Source organism: Poromitra crassiceps (assembly GCF_964638095.1).
Source record: "Poromitra crassiceps genome assembly, chromosome: 10".
Taxonomy (NCBI): Eukaryota; Metazoa; Chordata; class Actinopteri; order Beryciformes; family Melamphaidae; genus Poromitra; species Poromitra crassiceps.
Window position 1 is genome coordinate 24,410,989 of NC_139631.1, and position 27,620 is coordinate 24,438,608.

Consider the following 27,620-nt stretch of genomic DNA (forward strand, 5'->3'; position numbering starts at 1 on the left):
TCTGCAGTTTGATGTAACAAACCACAAGAAGATGATGCAAGATGGCGCTCTGGCAGCAACTGATGTAGCTAAGGCGTGGTGTTTGCCTTGTTGCCTCACACTCCTTTCTCTTTTTTAGCAGTTCCTTCTTCTGAGTTGACCTTGAAATATTGTTGCTGTAAGATCAGTCTCACTACGTTGTAGTCGATGAACTTTTTCATAGGGATGCAGTGCACCTATATGAACATTTTGGCCAATACCGATAACCGGTATTAACATTGCTGTTATGGCCGATAACCGATATTTACCGATGTCGATATGACCTGTATAAAAACACATTTCTATGATAATCAAATTGTGTACATACTGGAAAACACATGTACACCCTGTGAATTTGAATAAGTAATTAATTTCTTGATTTCCAAAACATTTGGAAAAGCCCATAAATCATAGATTTCCCGCATTGTTTCTTCTCAATGTGAACATTTTGTCTGATACTGATAAGTGATATTAACATTGTAACATCGGACCGATGCAGATATGACTGCCGATATATCGTGCATTCCTAGTTTTTCAGAAAAAATAAATGCTGGACAGTTCTGTGGACACGACAATTGACCCTGGTTTAAAAATAACTATTCAGACTTTATAAATACTTTTTTCCCATCGGAATAAACTTTATTCCCTCTGTTGAAAATGAACAAAAACAATAAGACAACCAACTTTTGCCCATAATAATAAAATAAAAACATGAACCTTTGCTTGAACTGAGCGCTGGACCAAGCTTTGAGCATTACACGGAAATACAAACTTCGACACAAAAAACATCCAACTCTGACCAATCCTCAAGTTCATCACTACTTGCATCTGACTTTATGAAGCCTTGATACAGTAACTCTATTATGAAGCCCAATTTTGACACACAATGTCACTTTGTGTCATTTGGGTGTGACGACATTAAGATATACAGTATACAGTATAATACTTACTACTATAGATCTCTCTTATGCAACTGGATTGGATCTCCAAGATATGTCTTTTTACATGATAAAGTTAAACTACTATAACAGCAGGTAACTGTCTGTGCTCTGATCAAGACTCATGTCACTACTAATGTCATTCAGGAGGACTGCACAGTGAACCTCATTAACAACATGGTTGGTGTTGATTGGTTTTAGTTCAGGAAGTGAAGTGGATGTCCACAGCTAAAAAGAAAATAATGTATGATCACTTTCTTTTACTTTAACACGTTGTGACTGAAAGCGAATGGACCCCAATCAAGGCAACACGTTTACTGGGTGAAATGTTTTGCATCAGCTCAGCCTTAAAGGCTTCCACCACAGACACAACTGGAGCCTTTTTTTTGCACATATATTTTGTTGTCTTAACTTTGTGTTATCCTACAGTCTGCATGGTATTTATGTTGTCTTAACTTTGTGTTATCCTAGTCTGCATGGTAACTTTGTGTTATTCTACAGTCTGCGTGGTAACTTTGTGTTATCCTACATACTGTCTGCATGGTAACTTGGTGTTATCCTACATACTGTCTGCATGGTAACTTTGTGTTATCCTACAGTCTGCATGGTAACTTTGTGTTATCCTACATACAGTCTGCATGGTAACTTTGTGTTATCCTACATACAGTCTGCATGGTAACTTTGTGTTATCCTACATACAGTCTGCATGGTAACTTTGTGTTATCCTACATACAGTCTGCATGGTAACTTTGTGTTATCCTACATACTGTCTGCATGGTAACTTTGTGTTATCCTACATACTGTCTGCATGGTAACTTTGTGTTATCCTACATACTGTCTGCATGGTAACTTTGTGTTATCCTACACAGTCTGCATGGTAACTTTGTGTTATCCTACAGTCTGCATGGTAACTTATTCCACAGTCTGCATGGTAACTTATTCTACAGTCTGCGTGGTAACTTATTCTACAGTCTGCATGGTAACTGTTATTCTACTGTCTGCATGGTAACGTTGTGTTATCCTACAGTCTGCATGGTAACGTTGTGTTATCCTAGAGTCTGCATGGTAACTTTGTGTTATCCTACAGTCTGCATGGTAACTTTGTGTTATCCTAGAGTCTGCATGGTAACTTTGTGTTATCCTACAGTCTGCATGGTAACGTTGTGTTATCCTAGAGTCTGCATGGTAACTTTGTGTTATCCTACAGTCTGCATGGTAACTTTGTGTTATCCTAGAGTCTGCATGGTAACTTTGTGTTATCCTACAGTCTGCATGGTAACTTTGTGTTATCCTAGAGTCTGCATGGTAACTTTGTGTTATTCTACAGTCTGCATGGTAACTTTGTGTTATTCTACAGTCTGCATGGTAACTTTGTGTTATCCTAGAGTCTGCGTGGTTCCTTTGTGTTATTCTACAGTCTGCATGGTAACTTTGTGTTATCCTCCAGTCTGCGTGGTATTTTGTTGTCTTAACTTTGTGTTCTCCTACAGTCTGCATGGTAACTTACTTTGTGTTATCCTACAGTTTGCATGGTAATTTTGTGTTCTCCTACAGTCTGCATGGTAACTTTGTGTTCTCCTACAGTCTGCATGGTAACTTTGTGTTATCCTACAGTCTGCATGGTAACTTTGTGTTATCCTACAGTCTGCATGGTAACTTTGTGTTATCCTACAGTCTGCATGGTAACTTACTTTGTGTTATCCTACAGTTTGCATGGTAACTTGGTGTTATCCTACAGTTTGCATGGTAACTTTGTGTTATCCTACAGTCTGCATGGTAACTTTGTGTTATCCTACAGTCTGCATGGTAATTCTGGATCCATTGTTGTCTGTTGATTTGCTCTTTAATGCTGAGTGAGGCGACACAAAGCATTAGCCAGTCACATTCCTTGTATTGAAAACTCCATTAAGGCGCTGTCGCAGCCCTGAAAAGCAAATGTCGAAGTGCTACTGCATGCCACGTATGGCTAGTCTCTCTAACGCTATTGGCCTATTTAATGAACACAGAACTACATTTAAAATCTCTTCTTCCAGGCGGTTTTAATACCTGGGATTGGCTGAGCCTGTGTTCAAAAAGAGGTCAATTTATGTTGGTAAGTGTCAATTAGCCAATAGGCCCATGGGTGCTATTGTAAACCTTCAGGTCTGATTACTATAGGTTGAGAGGAACTGAAGATGCCCGGTGGTTGGTTGTTTTGATGTTTTTTAGATTGAGCAAGATCCGTTAGGATTGGTTATTGTTGTCAGGTGATGGTCTGTTGTGATGGAGAAAACAAATATTTTTAGGGGACTCAACACAACTTTTCTGTACTTAAAACCAAGGTCATGCTTTCTTTAATTTTCACTTTGTAAATAATATTTATACTGGACGTTTACTTTGCTTTTTCTTTCACAAGCTTTTGTCATTATTTCTCAACTGTAATCAGTTAATACTATTAACTGTTGGTATGACAATTATTAGACCAAGGCAGAGCGTTGTTTTTGGCTCTTTAGATGACCTTTGTACTTCAATCCGGTCACCTTGACTGATGTCATCCATGATTTGATTTGATTTTTATAGCGTATTTCATTACAGAAAGAACTTATATGTAATATCGGTAACAATATTGATTATAGTTATACTAAAATGGATATAGAAAATAAAAATGGTATTTGAGAAGCAATTTAATTTCTGACTGGAGGGAAATTCTCCCTAGACATGACAAGATGGCAGCATGACATGGAAAGCTGCTCTACCTGATACATACGTAGACAGGCATTCACTGAAAGATAAACCATCATGTTAGAGGCACACAGTAAGCTGTAGAATTGACTCATCTTTGAAAGGATCATAGAGAAATGCTTTATACAATGTGAAGCAATAGAGTTTTCATATTTGAAAAGGGAAGGAGGCGGTCACCCAATTCATTAATAGGAATTCCACCTAACTGGGGGGAGGGGAGTTGTCAGAGAGAGCAGAGGCAACACATTCATTATGGTAAAACATCACAATGATGCAGAGAAAGCTTCTTTATTTCAGCTCTGCATGATCACATTGTACCATCACAATAAGTCATGCCATGCTGTTGCATTTGATTGTTTGGTGACAATAAAACCGTACAATACCCCCTCTAGCAATGATAGAGTCACCCTCCAGCAGTGACGGGCACTCACTCTTAGAATGATGGGAGAGATCAAGTCGTCAGGACAACAGAGCATTGTTTTCCTGGTAAAGCTTGCATTAGGCTCGACTAACTATGAGTTTGCCATTTACAGTCAACATCCATCTTATTTGACTATGCCTCCTGAGCCACGGGACCAAGAGATTTTTTAACTACAGAGTTCCTACACGTTACAATGTTTACGGAAAATAACTTCAAAATTGGAAATGCTCTCTTGAATGGATATGCTCAAATACATAATGTATGTAATGTATATGTTGTTTTTTCTTTGTGTTTCTTGAGCAGAACCAACCAGCATTCCCACATTACCCCATGTTTTAATTTTGAGCTATAGATAATAGTGCCCAGTTCCATTTTCTGCTTAGTGTGTCACCTGAAACGCAATGCTTTCCCCAAATCATAATATTCAAAAGGGGCAAACAGACCGTTCCCCTTAACACATAAGAAAACTATGTTAACTTGAACCTGCTTTAGGTCAAAAGGTCAACACTGCCACTTAGGTTTCAGTGGCAGTAAAAATACAGGATGAGGAGAGGAGTGGGTAGTCTCGGTTCCCAGACGTTGAGCGAAACAGATAGCGACTGAGAACTGAGTCTTAAGGAGTGGGGGACTGCTGAGAAGTTATTGGAGAGAGGGAGGGGGAAATCTACTGGGTGACTGCAAAGAAAACAAGGGATGAAAAGGAACAGGAGATTATGTTTCTTCTCAGACACACAGCAGACTCTGTATTAAGGATGCTACAATTTAACATGTCACATAATGCATTTTTAATTCAACTTATAAAATAATATACGTAATACGTCGACAACATCAAGATTCCGTTTTTCCAGTTCAACATAGTAATTAGTAATTAATTACAGGACAAGTCTGTCGGACTCCCCTGTCCTGCCAAAGGGAGGATGGTAGACTGGACCCTCTCCTCTCACAACAGCAGGCGGCAGTGTGGCTCAAGTGAAGCCCCACCCCTGAACCCTGCACTCCTCCATGCTGCCTTCAAGTGCTCCTCGTAAGCTCCTTCATCTGATTTGGACGTCGTGAATTCAGTGAATTCAGGTACTTTTTGTCGGAAATAAAAACAATAGATCCTGCAACAGAACAGCAGTATTATTATTTTTATCTTTTTTGCGGCTGTTTTACATTTAAACAAGTGACACAACCATTTTGTGTTGCAGCAGCAGAATAAACAGGACAGGACACCAAAAGTTAAACAAACAGTGAACATTAATGTAGGCTACTGTATATGCATAGAATGTCAATATAACAATAACATAATTTAATTACCCAGTAGCCTATAGTAATAATGATGATGATGATAATCCATCATCCATGATGATAATAACCACTATAATAATAACACCATAAAGAAGAAGAGGAGGAGGAGGAGGAAGAAATAATATGACCCTATTTGCTCCCCAAATGGTCATATCTCGACTTCTCAGGGGCATTCGTAGGCGCGTGATCATGATAATCCCGCTATTCCACGTTCAGTACCTGAACGCAGCATCACTTCCTCTCGTCCAACAAGCCGCGCCTGCTTCCCTCTCCTCTCGGTGTGGGACGAGGGGCTGACCGAGGGACGACAGCCCCTAGCAGAAAAAAACACCATGTGAAGAAAAAGTCTATAAAAGGGACACGGAAAGCAGACGGCTGTGGTCAGAAAGCATTCATTCGCCTCGGCACTGGCCGAGTCAACGTTTTCACGGCTCGGCACGGAGCGAATGGACAGAGGAGAAGAGCTGGACAGTCTCACCGAAGGTACGACTACGACCACCGGGTACATTGTTGTTTCCCTGGCCGCCGCTTGGCTGTCTGTCAACCATGGGGGGTGATAGATAGAGCATTCATGGCTTGTTTGTTCTTTTGAAGACGCTCCCACACCGGGCGGCGTTAAAGCATGCGGGATTGAAAACACAATATGCATTTCAGAGCTTTTTCTGTCTTCAAGCTAACGTTAACTGTCCAAAAGTTTTGGCTGCAGTCAAGTCTTGCTACGTGTCCCGCACACACACCATGTGAACTGTCAGTGTGGACAGATAGCCCACAACCCTAAACGTGAACGAAAATCACTTTAATATTCCTGAAGTGTGTCTGTGAAACTCATTGACCAATATCAGACGTTATGGCATTCGTATCTTCTGTGTAGCATCTCCTGTAGTATATTTCTGACAGTACCTGCACGATATTTTAAAGTGTTGTTGTTGTTATAACTTATAGCCTATCTGAATAGTATCCATCTGAATTGTATTAGTTACAATGCTGTGACAGTTTATCGTAGGGAGGGTGCATGGTGTGGACTGTGTGTGGAGGAGTCACTGTGGCCAAAACAAGCCCATACATCATCATTAGTCGTGAAATAATCTGCAACAAATTTGGTACTGCCTACGCTGTCAGTAGAATTTAGCAAGTGGTAGGTGTAATTGGTTGGTTGCACCACCGTAGTATGAGTGTTGTTGTCCTGACATTGCTTCCGCTATACTAGCTCTGACTTTAGGAACACATGGCTTGCTATTCAGTCCACTAAGTCCACTGCCACTGGTGATTTAAAAAGTAAGTGATGATTCTTCAACTGAGGAATGTGTGATGGCCTATCCCAGTTTGATTTCAAGTGTTTCCCCTACATCTGTTTGGTATTCAGTAGTTCTGAAGTCAGACAGCCAGTGGCAATATGGGAATAGTGAATCATTGGGCACTCTGGGGAGGAGATATTATATCCATGAGGTGCTCACTGATGAGTCTTGTGATTATTGTCATTTCCGGACGATGAATAGCCTAAGGTGACTAAGGCCACAGCTCCATTACAGTTACAGTAGTAGAGGTCAGGACCAGCAGTAGCATGGCCCTTTTACGGCGTGGAATGTGCAGAATTTATGATGGACAAGCTGGTCCTCTGTAGTATGAGATAGGGTTATAAAGGCCCATGTCAGAGGGGTGCTCTCATTCACTGACCTTGTCTAATGCAGGGCACAGGCTGCAAGGCTGGGGAAACCCCAAAGGAGATTGTGAGCAACTTAGCTGGTGAATGCATGCATGACTTCGGTGAAGATGAAGTATCGTGCATGTCTGATTTACTTCAAGAAAGGTTCAGACAGAGAGACTCACTCTAATGGGGCAGTTGGGCCCATATCGTAGCCTACGTGAATCACTGAGCCCTTTTTGTGGAGGCTTTGATGACCTATATTGCTTTGTTTATGAGATCAAGTCAAGTCAAAAAAAATAGGTTTGTTGTTGTGCTCTGGGGTAAAATTATGACGGGACTAATTGGCTTGGCACGACTGTGTGTGTGTGTGTGTGTGTGTGTCAGTGTGTGTGTGTGTGTGTGTGTGTCTGTGTGTGTGTGTGTGTGTGTGTGTGTGTGTGTGTGTGTGTGTGTGTGTGTGTGTGTGTGTGTGTGTGTGTGTGTGTGTGTGTGTGTGTGTGTGTGTGCACGTGCGTGTGCGCGTGCATACATGTGATGTATTGATACACCCAGCCAGCCGCAGGCCAATACTGTACTGGTTTCAGAGGGATGATCTAAGGACTGAAATGAGTTAGTTAAAGGGTGTCTGTGGTATGAATGAGCCTGTTTCGGACAGTTGTTGTGGTTATCTCATTTTTAACGACCTCTTAAAAAGGCTCGGTCATTCCTCAAGTCATATGCCTCAAACCCAAGGGGTGAAGCTTGGACTTGCTGACAAATGTTTGGTTATGAAGCCCTGTAGTGGAGGTTAGGGTGAGTGGTGTGTGGGTGTAAAAATGCCATGGAGGCTTTTTTTCTGCAATGTCATTTCCTCTCCTCCTGTGTGTCTGTATGTGCAGGTGTGTGCCCATATGACCTGTGTGTGTGTGTGTGTGTGTGCATGTGTGTGTGTGTGTGCATGTGTGTGTGTGTGTGCATGTGTGTGTGTGTGTCTGTGTGTGTGTGTGTGTGTGTGCGCGTACGTGCGTGAGTGTGTGTGTCCATGGTTGCAGTGACCGTCTGCATTGTGCTACTTCCTTCATTTGCGTGAAGTCGAGTGGGGACAGGCTGGGGCCAGAGCACTCTTCTCCTTCCCTACTGTAATTGGTGCCATCTGTTTTCGCTGTGTTAACATAGTCTCGGGAATGTTGCAATCCATTATTCAAGACCCCCTTCATTACTGTGGACAAGAAGAGCAGCCAAGGTCACCGCGTCGCAGCCAAAGCAGCCAGAAGACCTGTTGAACGCTTCGGAGAAATTGATTAATAGTCAATCTCAGGCGGACTCCCAGCCAGGCTCTTTACCTGGGGGGCGATGAGTGAGATGCCTTTTGGCTTATTACCCGTTTCCACAGAATCAGCCCTTTTCTCTGCCTTCGTCTCCAGCTGCTTCTTTAACTCTCATTTTATGTCCTGTCGTCCTCCTTTTTAACATCTACTACTTCATTCACCCACTCCTATCTCTTCTGCTCTCTTAACTCAAAATCTACTACTTCATTCACCCACTTCCATCTCTTCTCCTCTATCTCTTCTCCTAAACTCTCCTTAACTCTTTGCTTTCACAAGAAAAGTCAATGCTTTATTTGAACCTAGGTGATCCAAAAGTGTTTTGCTGGTAAGAACCCCCGGATAGATGCACGTCATGCCATTTGTGAAGATTTGTCCCCACAGAATCCTATCTAACAAACATTGTTATAACTTATATTACAAAGCTGGATATGGTAAATACTGTGTGCAGATTAAATGTCTAATTGAAATAGTAATTTGTGTATCTTTCTGGCTCCTAATAGCAAAATTCCACATTTTCCTGAGGACTCCAGGCGACATTCTCAAGGACCCCCGTAGGTTCCTGGATAGGGCTGCAACTAACGATTATTTTAATGATCGATTAATCAATTAGTCTTATAGAATGTCACAAAATGGTGGAAAATGTCGATCACTTTTTCACCGAAGCCTAAGATGGTGTCCTCAAATTCAAATGTCTTCTTTTGTCCTGGCCAACAGTCCATAACCCAAAGATAATCAGTTTACTGTCTTAGAAGACTAAAGACACCAGAAAATATTCACATTTAAGAAGCTAGAACCAGAGAATGTTTTTTCCCCTCAAAAATAAATGATTAATCAATTATAAAAGTAATTGGCCATACATTTTCTGTCAATCACCTAATCGATTAATCTATTAATCGTTGCAGGTCTATTACTGGATCCCAGTTTGAGCATCACTGTTTTAATCCACATTCTCAGATGGTTTACTGGCCACTTACGCCCCCCCCCCCCCTCTTTTTCCCCCCTCTCAGGTAGCAGACGGATATACCATGCCGACGAATGATGGCCCTAGCCGCTTCCCAGTCTTTGTGGCTCCGCCCAACGGCACGCACCAGCGCTCTCCAGGATACGTCCCCGGGCGGGTGGCTCCGGTCCGCTCACCGCCACCTAACAAAGCCCCTCCACCTCCACCGTTAAAACCCCACGGCCCGCCCCCAGAGCGACGAGCCACTTTCAGCCTGTCAGAGGAGAACCAGCGCAGGGAGCGCGCTCAGAACCTCCGCAAGAGAAAGAACGCATTCATCTGTTTCGGAGTGTCGATGGGCGCTTTCTTCCTCACCCTCATCCTCACCCTGAGTCTCACAGGCGGAGACGTGTTGGATGGTCAGTGTTAGGAAGTGATGGTCCAGATTCATGTGCTTTTTTTTTTTAATATATTCAAGATTGTTTAATTAATCAGTGTGTAAGTCCCAGTGCCCAACCTCTGTGTTACAACACAGCGCTGTATGGATTCCAAATGCAAAACCAAAGAAGACTGAGTTCAACAATAGGTTGTTGCTCAATCCCAGTTGCAGGAATACAGTTTATCTGCTGCTGCTGCTACTGCTGCTTAGAAAACGTTAGTTTTATTGAAACCGTAAGCATTGAGTAGAACTCAATTTGCACAGGGCCCTACTTGGTGGCTCAGTGGTTAACACTGTTGCCTCACAGCAAGAAGGTCCCGGGTTCAAACCCGGTCCGTCCCAGGTCCTTTCTGTGTGGAGTTTGCATGTTCTCCCCGTGTTCATGTGGGTTTTCTCCGGGTGCTCCGGTTTCCTCCCACCATCAAAGAAAGACATATATGTTAGGGTTAATACTCCTGTCAGTGCCCCTGACCAAGGTACTGGCAAAATAACTGGAGTTGGTCCCCGGGCGCTGCACAGTGGCTGCCCACTGCTCCTAGTTCTAGGAAGGTAGAGGATGGGTCAAATGCAGAGGATGAATTTCCCCAAGGGGATAAATAAAGGATAACTTAACTTAACTTAACTTAACTTACTTTCATGGCTGCAGTTCTGAAGTCTGAAACACTGACATTTATACTGCATGGATAACTCTGTCTTTCTTCCTGATTTGGATTGGACCACTGTCCAGTCCAGAGCTGGTTGTTTGTATAGCTTCACACTGGGTACAGGTGACTTCCCCACAATGGTGCAATTCTCTCAGTTGGCAAAGTTATTAATTGTTTTCATTTGATAGTCTATTGAAAACATAGACATGCTAACAGCCAGATGTTTAGATAGCCAGATGTTTAGGTTCACTGGCAATCTGATAATATATGGCTCGTACAGGAATTTATAAGCAGGAAACCTGCTGGTTTGTTTTTCTTGCTTAGCGCTTTCTGATGCTTTACCCAGAGCAGGTGTTGACACTTCGCTTTAGCAGGTCACATGACTGTTGATGGACACACTTTGGCTCTTGTGGGGATCAAACCTGTGATCGTTTGGATACAGGACAATTACCCTAGGCCACCCAGCCTGCTGCACAAACATTCCAGCTACCCTCCAAGTAAATATATATATATATATATATATATATATATATATATATATATATATATATATATATATATATATATATATATACTGTATATATCCCTGTCTGATTGATTGTATAGATTTCTCAGATTTCTTGCTGCTTGATTATGTTCACAGAGAATTGTCCAGACCACAACCCATCCCTGAGCAACTGGAGCCCAGGCCAACAACCAGAGAAGGCCGTTGTCGTCCGGAGGGGAGACTTGTTCCGATTGGAAGCCTCAGCTACCTTGCACTCCATAACCATCCAGTCAGGAGGTAAACGCATCAGGATGTATGATTTGTTAAGCAGCGCTTTGAGTCGTTACCCGGGGATAGACTAGACGATCCCACAACTCCACACAGAATTGCCAAACATGCTAATACGGTCGGTAAGTAAACATACTAAATTTAGGAAAATGGAAAAATCAGCTTGGTCAGACCCTGCCTATGCAAATGCTCAAGGCCCATGTGCAGTTTTAGATTGATTGGCCAAACCTTTGGGGAGATAAATAGAGACAGACAGCAGACAGACAGAAGGACAGTTTTCCTCATTTTATTGATATAAAAGAAAAGAAAATGTTGATCTGTGCTGATCTGTATTTTTTTCTTCTTTTTTAAGGAAGTCAATGTACACTACACATAGTTGTTTTCTTGTACTAGGCATCTCGCGAGCTATGCGCGCTCGATTCCTACGATCACCCGCTGCGTGGCCTTGCCCGCCCTGCACCTCGCCGAGCTGGCCCTGCAGCTCGCATACGCAGCTCGGCCGCTGTGTGGCCTCGCCTGCTTTATTGGCATGCACAGCACAATTTTGATGATGTCATAGACATTAAATTTGCCCAAGTGTAACCAAAAACCACAATATCAGTGCCTATGACATCATCAGTGCCTATGACATGACATCATCAGTGATGTCATGGTATGTAACATACTAAAGTATGCAGGTGATTGAACTCATGTTTGCCTCCATCTGACTTTTCTCAGGTCAGGTGGTTTTTGCAGACAACATTGACGGCTCCAAAAACATAACCTTGAGAACACGGCATATCCTGATAGAGGGTGGTGGAGCCCTGCACATCGGTTCGCCCAAATGCCGCTACCGCTCTCGTGCCTCCATCGCTCTCATGGGACGCTCCGACGACAGGGCGGCCCCTGAAGTCCCTGGTCTGGGCCGTAAATTCATCGGCGTCCTGGGTGGCGGGACACTGGAGCTCCACGGTACCGAGAGAGTTTCCTGGTCTCTGCTTACCCGAAGCGTCCCGGCTTCCGGTCTGGCCACAGGGGGTTACGCCTTCCAGCGTAACTTCAGCCGTGGCATCAACCTCCGTGTGGTGGATCAGGACACGGCTGCCGTGTTGTTCACCGAGCGCTACGACACACACGAGTCCCGCAACGACAGCCGACGCCTCACCCAGCTGCTCCGAACGCTGCCGGCCGGCCGCATCGTCACTCTGGCTGTGGGAGACTCAGCTGTCAAAAGTCTTCTGGAGGACACCAAGAAGACCATTGAAGAGAGGCTTGGCAGCAGCTATGTCTACGATCTCAAATACAGGTAATTAAAGACATGAACTTTATATATAATTATTCTGAAAAACAAAGAAATACATGAAAATAAAGTAAAAAAATATATATATAAATAAATAGGCTAACTAAAATAAATAATATATACAAAATAATTGTTTTATCTTGATTATCTTGTTTTCATAATTGTGGGAAGCCAAAATCGTAATTGCGATTAAAATGTGATTAATTGCACAGCCCTACCCTACACTACCTTGATCTGGCTTCAATTGAAAATGAATGATGTCCTGTCACATTGTAACCACCATTAGAGTTCCATAGTACTGTGGGTATCTTTAGAGTCTGTTTCAGTCTCTTGAGAGAGAGAGAGAGCTGGGGGGATGCAATGTGGATGTCACGCACTTATAGATTCACTTCCCCTGAGAGTACAATGAGACTACAATGAGCCTAGCCTACTGTACTTATTGGAAATTTTGAATGTACAATTTATGTACTGTATTTGATACTTTAAGCTATATTAAGGTATATTAAGTTATATTGGTCAGCTTCACCGACAAAACAAGCCAGCATGTTGAAACTAGCACTAAGCTAGTTTTCAGAATACCCTATCTTAACCAATCAGTTTGTTGCCACTTACTATCATGTTTTGAGAATAACCACCACTCTGGATGGGTGCCTCACCGGCACTCACCCCGTGGCTCTGCTCCGGGGCTGCCTTGATGAGTGGGAGCAGCACTCAAATCCGGATAGTTAATGATGAACAGGACATAGGGCTATTTGGTGAGCAACACCTCTACACTTCATCTGATCTCGCTAGACTCATGATGACTGGTCCCCACAACATGGGCCAACTTGACAAAACTTGATTCTGAATTGCTGCAGTTCCTTTCTGGCCAGGAGGAGGAGGAAATTGGTAAAACGATGGAAACATTCAACTGAGGGACACAGATTGAGGTAATCTCTGTCAGTCACCTTCCAGCAATATTGTGAAGGGGGAAATGTCACCACTGTCCCCTCTGTTGGACCCGACAATAATTCTAGTACAGATGAGGCTCTGTCCGTCTCCCTTGCTGAAGACACCCTGATTCACCTGCTTAATGATGGATCCGAAAACCACCTTCAGGAATCAGAGGCTCCAGCCATGCAGGTAGGTGGCAGACAACAAGGCAACAGCCATCCTGAAGCTGGAGTGGAGGATGTCGGTGTATCAAGCACTCAACTTCCACCCATCCAACACCTTCTCATCCATCATACCTCAGTAGATCCAGGCTGCAGAAAACAAGGCACCCTGCACCAGGCGGCTGAGGCTATAACCAGCCTACCTCTCAGGAGGCTAAACCTTCATGTCCATCTACTCTTTTCTGTGTGTGAGGCTGCTGTTGACAGCAAGCCTTCCACTTGCTGTCCAACCTACCACTTGCTGTCAACAGCTGCCCAAGACATGTCCACCTGTCCAGATGTGTCCGACCTGCTTACAAAACCAAAGAAGTGTGGCCTCTTTTCTTGGCTATGCTGTGTATTCCGCTGGAAGAACAAGACATGCTGATGTGGCCATTTTGCAGAAATTAACAACTATTATATTGTTTGAAATGCATGTATTGTAGTTGAAGTTGAAGTTATCCTTTATTTATCCCCTTGGGGAAATTCATCCTCTGCATTTGACCCATCCTCTACTAGGAACCTTCCTAGAACTAGGAGCAGTGGGCAGCCACTGTGCAGCGCCCGGGGACCAACTCCAGCTCTTTTGCCAGTACCTTGGTCAGGGGCACCGACAGGAGTATTACCCCTAACATACATGTCTTTCTTGATGGTGGGAGGAAACCGGAGCACCCGGAGAAAACCCACACGGACACGGGGAGAACATGCAAACTCCACACAGAAAGGACCTGGGACGGACCGGGGTTCGAACCCGGGACCTTCTTGCTGTGAGGCAACAGTGTTAACCACTGAGCCACCGTGCCGTCCACTACACTACACTACTGTCAGTGTCTTTCTTCAAAACACACCTTTATTAAGGCAGATAGTGAGAGGTAAACTGTAGCCTAAACTTAAGCAGTGAATGTGTCTTCTACAGTGATGTGGTGAACATGAACAAAAATCATGTATATTTTGAGAAAACTATGAATTTATGATTTTTAAGCGAGCCACTTCTATATCCACTGCACATCTCCCTCTGCTTCTACGAGCAGAAAACATGATAGAAATCACTGAGTTTAACTTGCAGCTGAGGCTGTGTGGAGAGGTTGGCTAGTAGTAGCTACTGTAGTCTCAGCTGGACACATCGGGGCAGAGACCAGGCCAAGCCACGCCATAGCTCCAGCTACTCTGCTATAAGAGATGCCATACAGATGTTTGTATATATATATATACTAGGGCTGTGGCGATTCACTTATCTCCCGATTCGATACTATCACGATTCGATTTATATTGCGATTCTTAAGTATTGCGATTCTACGATTATTGCGATTCGATATTACGATTTATTGCGATTTTTGTTTATTTTTTTCTTTTCTTTTTTCAGTTTGTTTGCTTTTTTACACTAGATTAGAACATGGGAAAAGTTGAATCATACACTAGAGACTGTATATTATATATCATGAGTAGGGCTGGGCGATATAGTTAAAAACAGGGGCGGACTGGGATCATAATTCAGGCCGGGCATTAGATACCAAGCAGGCCAGGCCGATATGGGCCAACGCGCGTGAAATTTGGGCCGTTTGAAGCCAGATTTGGGCCGTTTGAAGTCCAATTTTACAATGAGATGCACCCACTTTAACCCTGAAGTGTAATTATTACTTCAGACTAACTAATAAAGTAATAAAACCACTAGTAAACCAGTAGGCGGCGCCTGGCCTGCTGTTCAGTGAGTGGCCTGACTGCAAGCACCCAAAAAATTTTTTTTTTTTTTTTTTTTTAATTTGCGATTATCGATTCTGGAATAAAAGATCGATCCAAAAAATCGTGACATTAAAAATCGCGATACTTAGGTGAATCGATTTTTTCCCCCACCCCTAATATATACAGTATGTAAATGATAAAAAGACATTCCTTTGCCCCGTGTAGGCTACAGTTTCATAGTCTGAAAACCATATGTACTCAATACAAATGATGTCAATAATGTTTCAACTTAATGTTGTTTATGTTTAAATAATGACTGCATGGGACAGAAATCATAATAACAGGCCTTTGGATGTCAATGAGGGTCTTTCATAATCAAAAGCTTCCGTGAAAATACACATAAAAAATGTCTTGATTGATTTATATCTGTGAGCGTCACGGTTTTGCCATATGTGCGTCACTGTTTTGGCATGTGTGTGTGTGTGTGTGTGTGTGTGTGTGTGTGTGTGTGTGTGTGTGTGTGTGTGTGTGTGTGTCACACTGATTGTGCCAGTTCTTGGAGAGTTTGTGTTGGATACTAGTGTCCGATGTCTGCACGTCTTTGGGAGTGTTTCGTTTACTCTTGGTCTCCTAGGGGTGATAATGACGGTTTATGAGTCTTTTGTTTAGCCCTTCAAGTGTGTCCCTTTTGTCTTTGAAGTCTCAACACTTGGACTGGCAGACAGGCTGATACACCCTGTCCCTCAGTGCCTTCACCAGCATCTCGTTCCAGCTCCATATTCTTCCCTGGAAAAAACTCCTCTTTCATCATCATCTTTTTCATCCTGGATATCCCCCTGAATCATTGCGATGCGTTCCCCTCCCTGGTTCCCCTCCCTGGTTCCCCTGTGTTTCCGCTGTCGTGTTCTGCCAGGACAGGAAGCACGTGGAGGATAAGGGGGTTATGGTCAGAGAGTTTCCTGGATGTGTGCGAAATTTGCCGACTCAGGAGATTTAATGTCCTTCACTTGTGTGCCCTCAAAGGACAAATCCTGGCTGTTGGACAGAGAGGGTATAGCCTCATCCACACACAGAGTTCCACTTGCTCTTTGCTCGTAAAGTTAAGGGGCAAATTGGATTATAGTTCCACATGACATTAGATCTCCCGTCTGTCATTGTCACTCAAACACACACACTTACTTACTTCTTAGGGAAACTCTCAGAACAGCTTTTCAGTCTTGAGTTATTTGTAGCCTGGCCTGGTTCGCTCCTTGGTTGGCTGAAAAGCCAAGTGCTACGCCAGATTCTCCAGTGTCACATTTCGCCTCCGGGGGTGGGCGCCAAGGCCAAGCCCAGATCCACTCCCATCCAGTCCAGACGGAGCACGGCCGTTTGAATGGATCACAGGACAGAGCCTTGTCTGTGTTCAAACACTATTCTTATCCCTTCATCTTATTAGTCATCGGTGTGCTAACTGCTAAGTGGATACACATATGCGCGTGCGGTTATGACTGAGACAGAGTGCGAGTCACTGTGTTAGACTGAGTCAGGTTCGTCTGAAAAGGCATAATGACATGTAGGAGTCAGTGTAACGGTGAAATGTAGATGTGTAATGGAGTGGAGGAAGACCAGGGAATGCAGCTGGAGTATACTAGGCAACCGATCATGGATGGAGCTTATTTTTCCAGCATTTTTTTCCTACTTTGAATTTCGAACCAATGCCCAGTCACCCCATAACATGTTGGACAAACCCCCCCTGAAAATGGCCCTCGGTAATGTCCAACAAATACACCAAGGGATGAAGACGCACGCACTCAACACTGGCACAGACCAAGCGACCTTCATAGATTGACAACAGTAGCTCCGAGCATTCCTTCCTGTGGCAGACACATCAGAAGGTGTGTTGGCTCCTGTCTCGTGCCTGTTGACCCTCCTGTCTTTCATCTTTCATCTATCACACACACACACACACACGTCTCACACACACACACATGTCTCACACACACACACACGCTTTCTGCCAGTCTGTAGTGAATTCACCTCTGGCCTCCACATGTTTTCATTACCGGTCAAACAATGAGGCCGTTAAAAGGCTGATGCACGTCAATTTGGGCATGTGCCAAAAGGAGAGAGAGTGAAAATAAGCAATTGTATTTGTTCTCTCTCTCTCTCTCTCCTGCTTCCACTGTGTGCCTCTAAGCTTTGTGCTTAACTACTGTATGTCTGTTTTATAACACACACAGACACACACGCACACGCACACACACACGCACGCACACACACACTCTGACACACACACACACACACACACACACACACACACACACACACACACACAGAAAGAGGTCTTCTTGATTTCCGCCAGCAGGAAAGCCCTCAGAGAGCCACACACTGGCTCTGTAATGACAGGGCAGAGTGGATCTCCAGATGGACCCTGTTTGCGTGTCGGCGGGGTGCCTCGTCACCTGGCACATGGCCTCTGGCACATGGCCTCTTTCATCTACATGAAAATGTGTTTGGGGCTGTGATCGTGCCGGCAGGACTGCTTAGTTATGGGCAGATATAAACGCAGTGACATATTGGAAATGAGTGGCATTACTCATTTCTACAACCAGTTCCAGGGGATCTCTAAAGATTCAGAATCTTAGGTCATTCTGGCGGTGATGGTAGATAATACCTGGTCCACATTCACTTAGGAAAACAAATGTGGAAAATAATGATTTCCAGGGAGAGCTCCTCCAAGGGGGTTGAGCTTGTGTTTTGCCACTGCTGTGCTGTGTACAACTGTGGCAGGAGCTGCTGCCCCCCCCCATTTTTTCTCCCCAATGGTACTGCCGATCTGGGGAGAGCCGTAGACTAGCACCTGCTTCCTCCGATACATGTGCAGTCGCCAGCCGCTTCTTTTCACGTGACAGAGGGGCGCTTCACCGGCAGGGCATAGCACGTGGGAGGATCACGCTATTCCCACCTGTTCCCCTCTGCCCCGAATAGGTGGCCCGACCAACCAGAGGAGGCGCTAGCGCAGCGACCAAGACACATACCCTTAAACCGGCTTCTCACCCGCAGACACAGCCAATCGTGCCTGTATGGACGCCCGACCAAGACGGAGGTAACACGGGGGCGCGAACCTGCAGTGTTGGTAGGCAGGGAATCTACCACTGCACTACCCGGACGCCAGGAGCTCCTGGCTTGACTACAGAATAGATCTATCATCGTGCTGGAGAGGCTAGTGTGAAGGAAGCTACCTCTGGCACGCTTTGCATCAAACCGGCCAAGCTCTCCCTCAGTAGAGATGTGAGGCTTGTGCTGAAAGTGATTGCCAAATATGAGGCCAGAGATTTAAAAAAAAAACATTCCTCTAGCCTGTGGTGGCCCATAATCATTATTTACCAGGAATCAAATAATGGCTCATTGAGATGGTATGCATTGCAGAAAGTCCCAATTGTGTAGTGGCCAAAATCCTCTCAGTCCAACTATATGAGGCTGATGTGTGTATTGTAACACAAAGTGAAGGTTTCTGAAAGGCTAAATGCTGTGAGAAGGTCATTTGTCGGGGAGAGTTAGTGTTGATAAGAAGTGTTAACGTCAGAAGTTTGGACAGTGGTTTCAAGATGTTATCATATCCAGGAATAGCAAGACGGCTTAGTTTGAGGTTGTTTTGGAGTTGTTCAGCTGATGCTAGCAGATATGGCTGCGAGATGTCATGCTTCAGAAGCTTATGGTGTGACATTTTGAAACGTCCAAGTCAGCGAGTTGCAGTGCTTTATACGCCCTCAAACTCACACCCAGTCCCTTTCGCCATCCACACCCTCCAGCTCCACTGCAGACATGATTTCAGTGTCTCCCTCTCATTTAATCATTCTAATCTAATTAATTTGTAGTGGGGATTTTGACATTCCTGCTTCATAAGATAGACTTTAATGGAAAGAGAAGGGACTAAGGGAAGTAGGGCTGCACGATATTGGAAAAAACGGACATTACTGACATCGCCCTGCGATGTGACTATTGCGCAGCATGCACACAATGTGATGGCGATGCTGAAATGATATATTGTGCAGCCCTAAAGGGAAGGCATGCAACAAAATGAAGGAAGTAAAAAGTCGTATTCTAATGTTTTATTTGTGGTTAAAAAAAATGCCGCGGAGCCATAAGAGCATCCCTCATGAAAACCTCTGTCCGCAATTTAACAATGACTTGACTTCCTTTCTTCAGTTTTCTATCTCTCTCTGTCACTTCCATTGTTTTATGCCATTCACCCTGTTAACCAATCCCCCGCTGCTCTCTCACCACCCAGCTTCTCTCATCCTCTCATCTCTTCACAGCCATTTCCTCTTCCACACTCTCGCTTCAGGCCATTACACTCGCAAAGAGTTTAATCTCCTTTTTAGATACTTCACAGACCCTGTGTGTGTGTGTGTGTGTGTGTGTGTGTGTGTGTGTGTGTGTGTGTGTGTGTGTGTGTGTGTGTGTGTGTGTGTGTGTGTGTGTGTGTGTGTGTGTGTGTGTGGCCTCACTGGTGGCGTGTAGCTTACACATCCTCAATGAAACTCTCTGATGACTCACACATACATCACACGTACAAGACCTCACATCGCCTTTTTAATGTCGATTGCTGTTGTGTTTTCTTCTTATTTTTGTTCTTTGTTGTTCTTTTGTTTCCTCTCTCTTGTTTCTGTTATATTGCATACTTTGTATACAAATTATTGTTATTATTGGTTTTCTGAGGTAGAGACCAAGTATAAGCCCAGATAGGGTTTCGTGTCTCTCTCTACCTGCACATTGTTGTGTTGTTTTCATTTTGTTTTCATTTTGTCTGTTTGTTCAAAAAAAAAGTGCAAATAAATAAATAAATAAACGGAAATGGAAAAATTCCTCAATCCTGCAGCAGATCTCGCTCTGAATGATGGCCGCGCGCTGAGTGAATGAATACAAACCTCTGTCATTAATGTCAACAAAAGAACCTGCCAACACTAACTTGATGTATGTTTTGACTGTCATGGAGCCAGTGTTAATAGGTGTTGTGTCCAAGTCGGTTCCCTCTTCAGATGGTGTTTCCTGCAGCGGTGCCCTTCGTAGTTGAGTTTAGGTTAGGTTATGGTTAGGCGTATCAGTGCCCTTCGTAGTTGAGTTTAGGTTTAGGTTAGGTTATGGTTAGGCGTAGTGGAGCCCTTCGTAGTTGAGTTTAGGTTTAGGTTAGGTTATGGTTAGACGTAGTGGAGCCTGGCAGAGATCTGCGCTCTATTGACTGCACTTTTCTAGTTCAATCTAGGTCACATGGTAACTGTCCCATCTGTAAGATATTACATAAGAATGAGACGAATGTCCTGTTTTATTTTCACTCTCAGCTTCCTGCTTGGGACCAGTCTGCTAACAGCTGCTCCACCTCTAGCTAATGCAGCTAGTTACTGTCAATTTCACATTAACATGATATTGGTCATATTGGATTGACTAACATCAATCATGGGCGATGTTTGTTGATAAAATGGTAGAGTTATCTTCTTATTCATCGAGCAGCAACATACTGCTATACTGGCATGACACTGTTGTAGTCCTACTGTCATAAAAGTGCCCTTAAAAGCACCACCACAGTTGTGTTGTTAGCAATACCATGGCTATACAAAATGATGCAGTAGCCACAGTAACTGCTCAGCGAGCCTGTAAAAGGATTAAGTCTTGGCTATTTGTGTGTGTGTGTGTGTGTGTGTGTGTGTGTGTGTGTGTGTGTGTGTGTGTGTGTGTGTGTGTGTGTGTGTGTGTCTGTGTCTGTGTCTGTGTCTGTGTCTGTGTGTGTGTGTGTGTGTGTGTGTGCGCACGTGCGCATGCGCGTGTGCGTGCACTTGCGTGTGTAGTTGAAGGTGAGCCCAATGCATTAGGGCTGTGCCGATTCACTTATCTCCCGATTCGATACTATCACGATACTTTGGTGCCGATTCGATATATATTGCGATTCACGATTATTGCGATTCTACGATTATTGCGATTCGATATTACGATTTATTGCGATTTTTGTTTATTTTTTTCTTTTATTTTTTCAGTTTGTTTGCTTTTTTACACTAGATTAGAACATGGGAAAAGTTGAATCATACACTAGAGACTGTATATTATATATCATGAGTAGGGCTGGGCGATATAGTTAAAAACAGGGGCGGACTGGGATCATAATTCAGGCCGGGCATTAGATACCAAGCAGGCCAGGCCGATATGGGCCAACGCGCGTGAAATTTGGGCCGTTTGAAGCCAGATTTGGGTCCAATTTTACAATGAGATGCACCCACTTTAACCCTGAAGTGTAATTATTACTTCAGACTAACTAATAAAGTAATAAAACCACTAGTAAACCAGTAGGCGGCGCCTGGCCTGCTGTTCAGTGAGTGGCCTGACTGCAAGCACCCAAAAAAAAAAAAAAAAAAATTTTTTTTTTTTTTTTTTTTTTTTAATTTGCGATTATCGATTCTGGAATAAAAGATCGATCCAAAAAATCGTGACATTAAAAATCGCGATACTTAGGTGAATCGATTTTTTCCCCCACCCCTACAATGCATGAGTCAACGCTTTTCAACACGCACGAGCATGCACACACACACACACACACACACACACACACACACACACACACACACACACACACACACACACACACAGTATGTGTGATGACTGTGGACAGAGAGTTGGCAGTGGGAGCAGCTCAGCTATGTGTTGATGTTGATTCTGCTTTATTGCTGCACTTCAAGGCCATCTCAGTCATCAAGAGAAAGGTTTTGGAAAGCGAGGCTAGGCTAATGCTCTTTGAATGTAACTTGAAAATCACTCCCTCCCTCTCCCTTCTACCTCTTTCTAACTTCACCTTTCTCTCTCTCCCATCCATCCCTCCTCTCTCTCTCTGCAGGCAGGCGTGGGCTCTGGTGTTGGTGTTAGGCGGTGGTAACGCTCCTCTCTCTCTCTCTGCAGGCAGGCGTGGGCTCTGGTGTTGGTGTTAGGTGGTGGTAACGCTCCTCTCTCTCTCTCTCTGCAGGCAGGCGTGGGCTCTGGTGTTGGTGTTAGGTGGTTGTAACGCTCCTCTCTCTCTCTCTCTCTGCAGGCAGGCGTGGGCTCTGGTGTTGGTGTTAGGCGGTGGTAACGCTCCTCTCTCTCTCTCTGCAGGCAGGCGTGGGCTCTGGTGTTGGTGTTAGGTTAGGTGGTGGTAACGCTCCTCTCTCTCTCTCTCTCTGCAGGCAGGCGTGGGCTCTGGTGTTGGTGTTAGGTGGTTGTAACGCTCCTCTCTCTCTCTCTCTCTGCAGGCAGGCGTGGGCTCTGGTGTTGGTGTTAGGCGGTGGTAACGCTCCTCTCTCTCTCTCTGCAGGCAGGCGTGGGCTCTGGTGTTGGTGTTAGGTTAGGTGGTGGTAACGCTCCTCTCTCTCTCTCTCTGCAGGCAGGCGTGGGCTCTGGTGTTGGTGTTAGGTGGTTGTAACGCTCCTCTCTCTCTCTCTCTCTGCAGGCAGGCGTGGGCTCTGGTGTTGGTGTTAGGTGGTTGTAACGCTCCTCTCTCTCTCTCTGCAGGCAGGCGTGGGCTCTGGTGTTGGTGTTAGGTGGTTGTAACGCTCCTCTCTCTCTCTCTCTCTGCAGGCAGGCGTGGGCTCTGGTGTTGGTGTTAGGTGGTTGTAACGCTCCTCTCTCTCTCTCTGCAGGCAGGCGTGGGCTCTGGTGTTGGTGTTAGGTGGTTGTAACGCTCCTCTCTCTCTCTCTGCAGGCAGGCGTGGGCTCTGGTGTTGGTGTTAGGCGGTTGTAACGCTCCTCTCTCTCTCTTTGCAGGCAGGCGTGGGCTCTGGTGTTGGTGTTAGGCGGTGGTAACGCTCCTCTCTCTTTGCAGGCAGGCGTGGGCTCTGGTGTTGGTGTTAGGTGGTGGTAACGCTCCTCTCTCTCTCTCTCTCTCTGCAGGCAGGCGTGGGCTCTGGTGGCGGTGATAGGCGGTGGTAACGCTTCGTGTTCGGAGGACGTCCGGGAACATGAGAACCACGACACGGGAGGCAAAGCTCTGGCCAGACAGAACTTCACCACCGTGAACGGAGTGGGTTTCTCCGTCACAGCATACAGCGAATGGAGGAACGGTGAGAACCAGCCAGGGTCAAGAATTAGCACCCGACAAATGCTGGTAAAATACTGTATGCAAGTGGCGCTGGTAGATTGGCTTCACTCACCAGCGCAAAAAAAACAATGGTAATCTATTGAGTGGCCATTTGGTCGGTGAACAAAAAATGTTGCACCCTAAAACCAGCTCATGGTGGAATCAGCTCAAAACTAGTTTGCCATTCAGATAATGTATGATTCATCGTTCGTTGTCAGCATATGAGAATGATATAGTGAGCATAATGTGGCTTTTGTCACTGAGCACTATTTTCTTCGGTCTATTGTTGAATGTGTTACTAGCTCGTTGACAACTCGTCGACAGCTTGTTGACAACAGGCTTTTAACAGCATAGCAGCTGGTACTCAAGCCAAGTGGACAGCTTTCTGAAGCAGGTGGAAGGGTGAAAGGTTTGAGAGAAGAAACCAGAGGTGAGACAGTGAGGAGAGGTGAGAGGGTGAGGAGAGATGAGAGGGTGAGGAGAGGTGAGAGGGTGAGGAGGGAGGTTTGCCAGTTGGTTTACAGATGAATCATCTGAACATGAAAGACATTCCTGAGCATGTGTGAGCGACACTGCTTTTGTCAACATGTCGTTATGAGAAATACCAGAGGTTAAGGTGTGTGTGTGACTGTGTGTCACTGTGTGTGTGCGTGTGCGCACGCGCGCGGTTTGGGTGAGGTATTAGCACATCCTGTCAGATGATTCGTTTTCCGTTATTTATTGCAACTATGCCCACACCTTGTGAAACACATTTTGACAGCGACATCATTTCATTGTAAAACATTGTTTATTGTTTATTGTTTATTTAGCACATATTCAAACATACAAAACAAAAAAATACTGATAGTTATCAACACGACAATAAATGTGCAAAGTGGAGGCAGGAGACCCGCAAGGGCCTATACGAGGCCTCTACTTGTATAACAGAAGTAGAAATAAAATCAGTAAGTATGAAATAAAATTAAAATTTAACGAACAAAAAGAAAGAAAAGAAAGTAAAGAAGAAGAGATAAAAACATGTATGCAGATAAGAGATGTTATTGATTTAACAGGGTTTTTTTCATTCTAGATTTAAGAATAGGCAATGATTGACAGGTTCTGATTGAAGGGGGGGTGGAATTCCATAAGGATGGACCTCTATATCTAATGTTAAATTGACCTAAATTTGTGCGGGAAAATGGAAGGTGAATGTTATGTGATTGTCTGGTTGGATATGAGTGGACATTAGAGTTCAGTACAAAGAAATTATAAAAAACAGTAGGTAAAAATAATTCTTGGTGCATACATTTGTACATAAAAACAGTAGTCTGATATACGTTTATATCGAAGATTGATAATATGTTTAGTTGCTTGAACAGAGCAAAATGTAATATGACAAATTTTGAGAACGGAGGAGATTCATCAAAAATAAATGAATTAATATTTTTTCCCGTTAGATTATTTTCTCACATTACCCTAATGTTTTGGGTGATAGGTAGAGAGGGTTGAGGTTTAGATCGTCTACAACTGAACAGTACAAATAATTGCAAAACTAAACTAAACTAGCAATCTCGCATGCTATTACGCGCTCGATTCCTAGGCTCTCCTGCTGTGCGGGCTCGCTGCCTCACAGCCTTGCCTGCTCTATGACATCACTGATGACATCATTACTGATGACATCATCACTGAACTTATAGCCTCAGCCAGGAAGGATGACATCCTTACTACATCAAGTCAAGTTTATTTGTATAGCCCTAATTCACAAGCATGTCCCAGAGGGCTTCACAGAAAATATGTCTAGCTAATTCTAGCTGACACAACAGTAGCAAATGACAGAATAATGATAACACATTGAACAATTGATAAAGAAATATAGAAAATATAGAAATATAGGATGAGCGGAGGAGAGAGCAGGAGAAGGGAGGGAGAGCAGTGAGAATGTGAGAGAGTGATGACATCACATCATTAGGTAATTAGGGCAATTACCTAATTAAAAAATCCGGCTCCGTCAGGTCACCCGCATGGGTGCTGTTTACACCCCCTGAAAGTTTCAGCCTGATCTCACTTAAAACTGCATAGCCACGGCCGGCCAAACTTCTGCTCACTCACACACACGGACGCACACACACACACACACACACACACACACACACACACACACGCACACGCACACGCACATGCACACGGACACTTATCATTCTTATGATATTATAGGATGGTTAATGAGCCTGAGCCATACAGCAGCCAGGATCCAAATTACTATTCAGTGGAAATAATTATTACTATTCACTTCACCCTTCAATACACAGTGGTGTCAAAATACGTACAAATGACTATTCATCTTTTGTTCTAATCTCTATCATCTAATGGTGTTGTCTCCTCGTCTGAGGGTTGTGTAGATTAGATGGAGGCTGGGACCTGGGAATAATAGGAGCATGAGTGGCAGCTCCAAAACTATTTTATCACTCTATTGTTCTTCTATTAGGTTTTTCAATCTCAATGTGATACAATTTTGCTACTGTGGTGTGAAAAGATGAGAGGATTTTCTTTCCTTTTTTAAGATAGAGGTTTTCCTCAATTCTTGAAGTTATTTGAAATAGCAATTTTGCTGTGTTTAGTGTTATACTGCGCTCCAGATGTTTCTATTGACTAAAGCTGCTGTTGTGGTTTGCTCCCCACAGGTTTCCCCATCTCAGGCTTCCAGGTGGACGCAGTGGACCAGGTGGTGCTGAACCTGCAGGATGAGGTGCAGCAGACCTGGCAACCCGGGGACCAGATTGTGGTTGCCAGTACAGACTACTCCATGCACCAGGCTGAGGAGTTTACCCTGCTGCCCTGCCCGCACTGCACTAGCAGGCAGGTCAGGATACAAGGTGAGAGAGAGAGTGTGAGTGTGTGTGTGTGTGTGTGTGTGTGTGTGTGTGGGGGGGGGGGGGGATATGAGTGCGTGTCTTTGTCTGCTTGTCTGTGTGTCTTGTAATTTGACTCCACTACCATTTTTAGACAGAGAGCTATCACTGTACACCAGCAAAAAAAAAAAAAAAAAGAGAGAGAGCCTGGAAGATATGTGGGAAATGGAGCGTGATGGACACCAGGGAAATGTCTGGACTTTTTACTTAATATTGTGACGAGTTTAAAATGTGGACTGATAGCTCAAAATGTTCCTATAATGCCTGTAATGTCAATCAATGTAAATATCAATTTATCCAAACCTACACAGATTTTTTTAGACAGATTATTTTACGTTCATTTGGAGCTGATGTCGTACCGGTGGAACCAGCAAGCTGACAAGATCTTACACCAAGTTGTCACTACAGTTGATTGATTTGATTAGCTGATGTAGTGGTGCTAATCCTGAGATCAGATGGATCATATGTTATGTTCATCTGTTGCAGTGATCTAAGATTAACAAAAACCCATCAGAGATTGTCAGTTTATCTTATCATGTTTTGATAGCAGCTTGTACGGATTTGAAAACACTGCCCCCCCCCCCCCATCTTCTTCTGTTCCCCTCATTCTCTAATACTCTGTTATACCATGGTCTGGGTGAATACTCGATTCTGATTGGCTGCAAGGTGTCCATTAAAAAGTGATATTGTACAGTGATAATGGACACCTAGCTAAATGGTCTGTTCACCGTTCATATCAATGCGCCATAGTTTCATCAGTGTTATCAGGAGAGCAGTTTGAGCTCTATACCCCCGTTAAGGGTTAATATGACAATTTTGGAACTTGAGAAAAAAATTGAGTCGGTCAAAGTAAGTATTTAAATCACCCCTGTGTGCTCAATTTATCAAAAATAACTCTTATTTACAATTTTGATTTTCGTTTCGGAGATTTTTTAACCTCGCGTCATCAGGCTCTTCTCGGCGAGAAAGCAACATCCCTCGCTCGTGCACGAGCCCGGCCTTTGAGAGAGAGAGAGAGAGAGAGAGAGAGAGAGAGAGAGAGAGAGAGAGAGAGAGAGAGAGCGAGCGAGAGAGAGAGAGAGAGAGAGAGAGAGAGAGAGAGAGAGAGAGAGAGAGAGAGAGAGAGAGAGAGAGAGAGAGAGAGAGAGAGAGAGAGAGAGAGAGAATTTTCGTTTCGGAGATTCCCTCTCCTGAGAGAAGCCGGCTCTGTTCTGGTCAGCTGACAGAAACCGGCCTCTCAGCTGTCAACTGTCAAACCTCCTGTTTACAACTTGCAGCAACCAGCAGCCAGGCGCTCTGGGAGAGCGCGCGCTGCCTCTTATCACTGATACAAATCAAGGGGTCCACCCGCTATGCTCAAGTCAAAGAGGAAAAAGACGACATCAACAAAAAGAAAACAACGCAATGGGCAGTTAACAGCAA

At 44.2% G+C, this 27,620-nt stretch overlaps 1 protein-coding gene across 1 annotated transcript in view; it reads left to right on the forward strand.

Moving 5' to 3' along the window:
- Nucleotides 1-5,784: 5,784 nt before the first annotated feature.
- The window catches only part of cemip2 (cell migration inducing hyaluronidase 2), a 49,522-nt gene continuing 27,686 nt past the window's right edge, over nucleotides 5,785-27,620 (forward strand). The window contains exons 1-6 of the mRNA XM_083645231.1: nucleotides 5,785-5,871; nucleotides 9,348-9,699; nucleotides 11,007-11,147; nucleotides 11,856-12,423; nucleotides 23,124-23,293; nucleotides 25,971-26,162. Of these exons, the coding sequence (XP_083501357.1) occupies nucleotides 9,366-9,699; nucleotides 11,007-11,147; nucleotides 11,856-12,423; nucleotides 23,124-23,293; nucleotides 25,971-26,162 (1,405 nt within the window). The 5' untranslated portion in view covers nucleotides 5,785-5,871; nucleotides 9,348-9,365. The remainder of the gene's footprint in view (nucleotides 5,872-9,347; nucleotides 9,700-11,006; nucleotides 11,148-11,855; nucleotides 12,424-23,123; nucleotides 23,294-25,970; nucleotides 26,163-27,620) is intronic.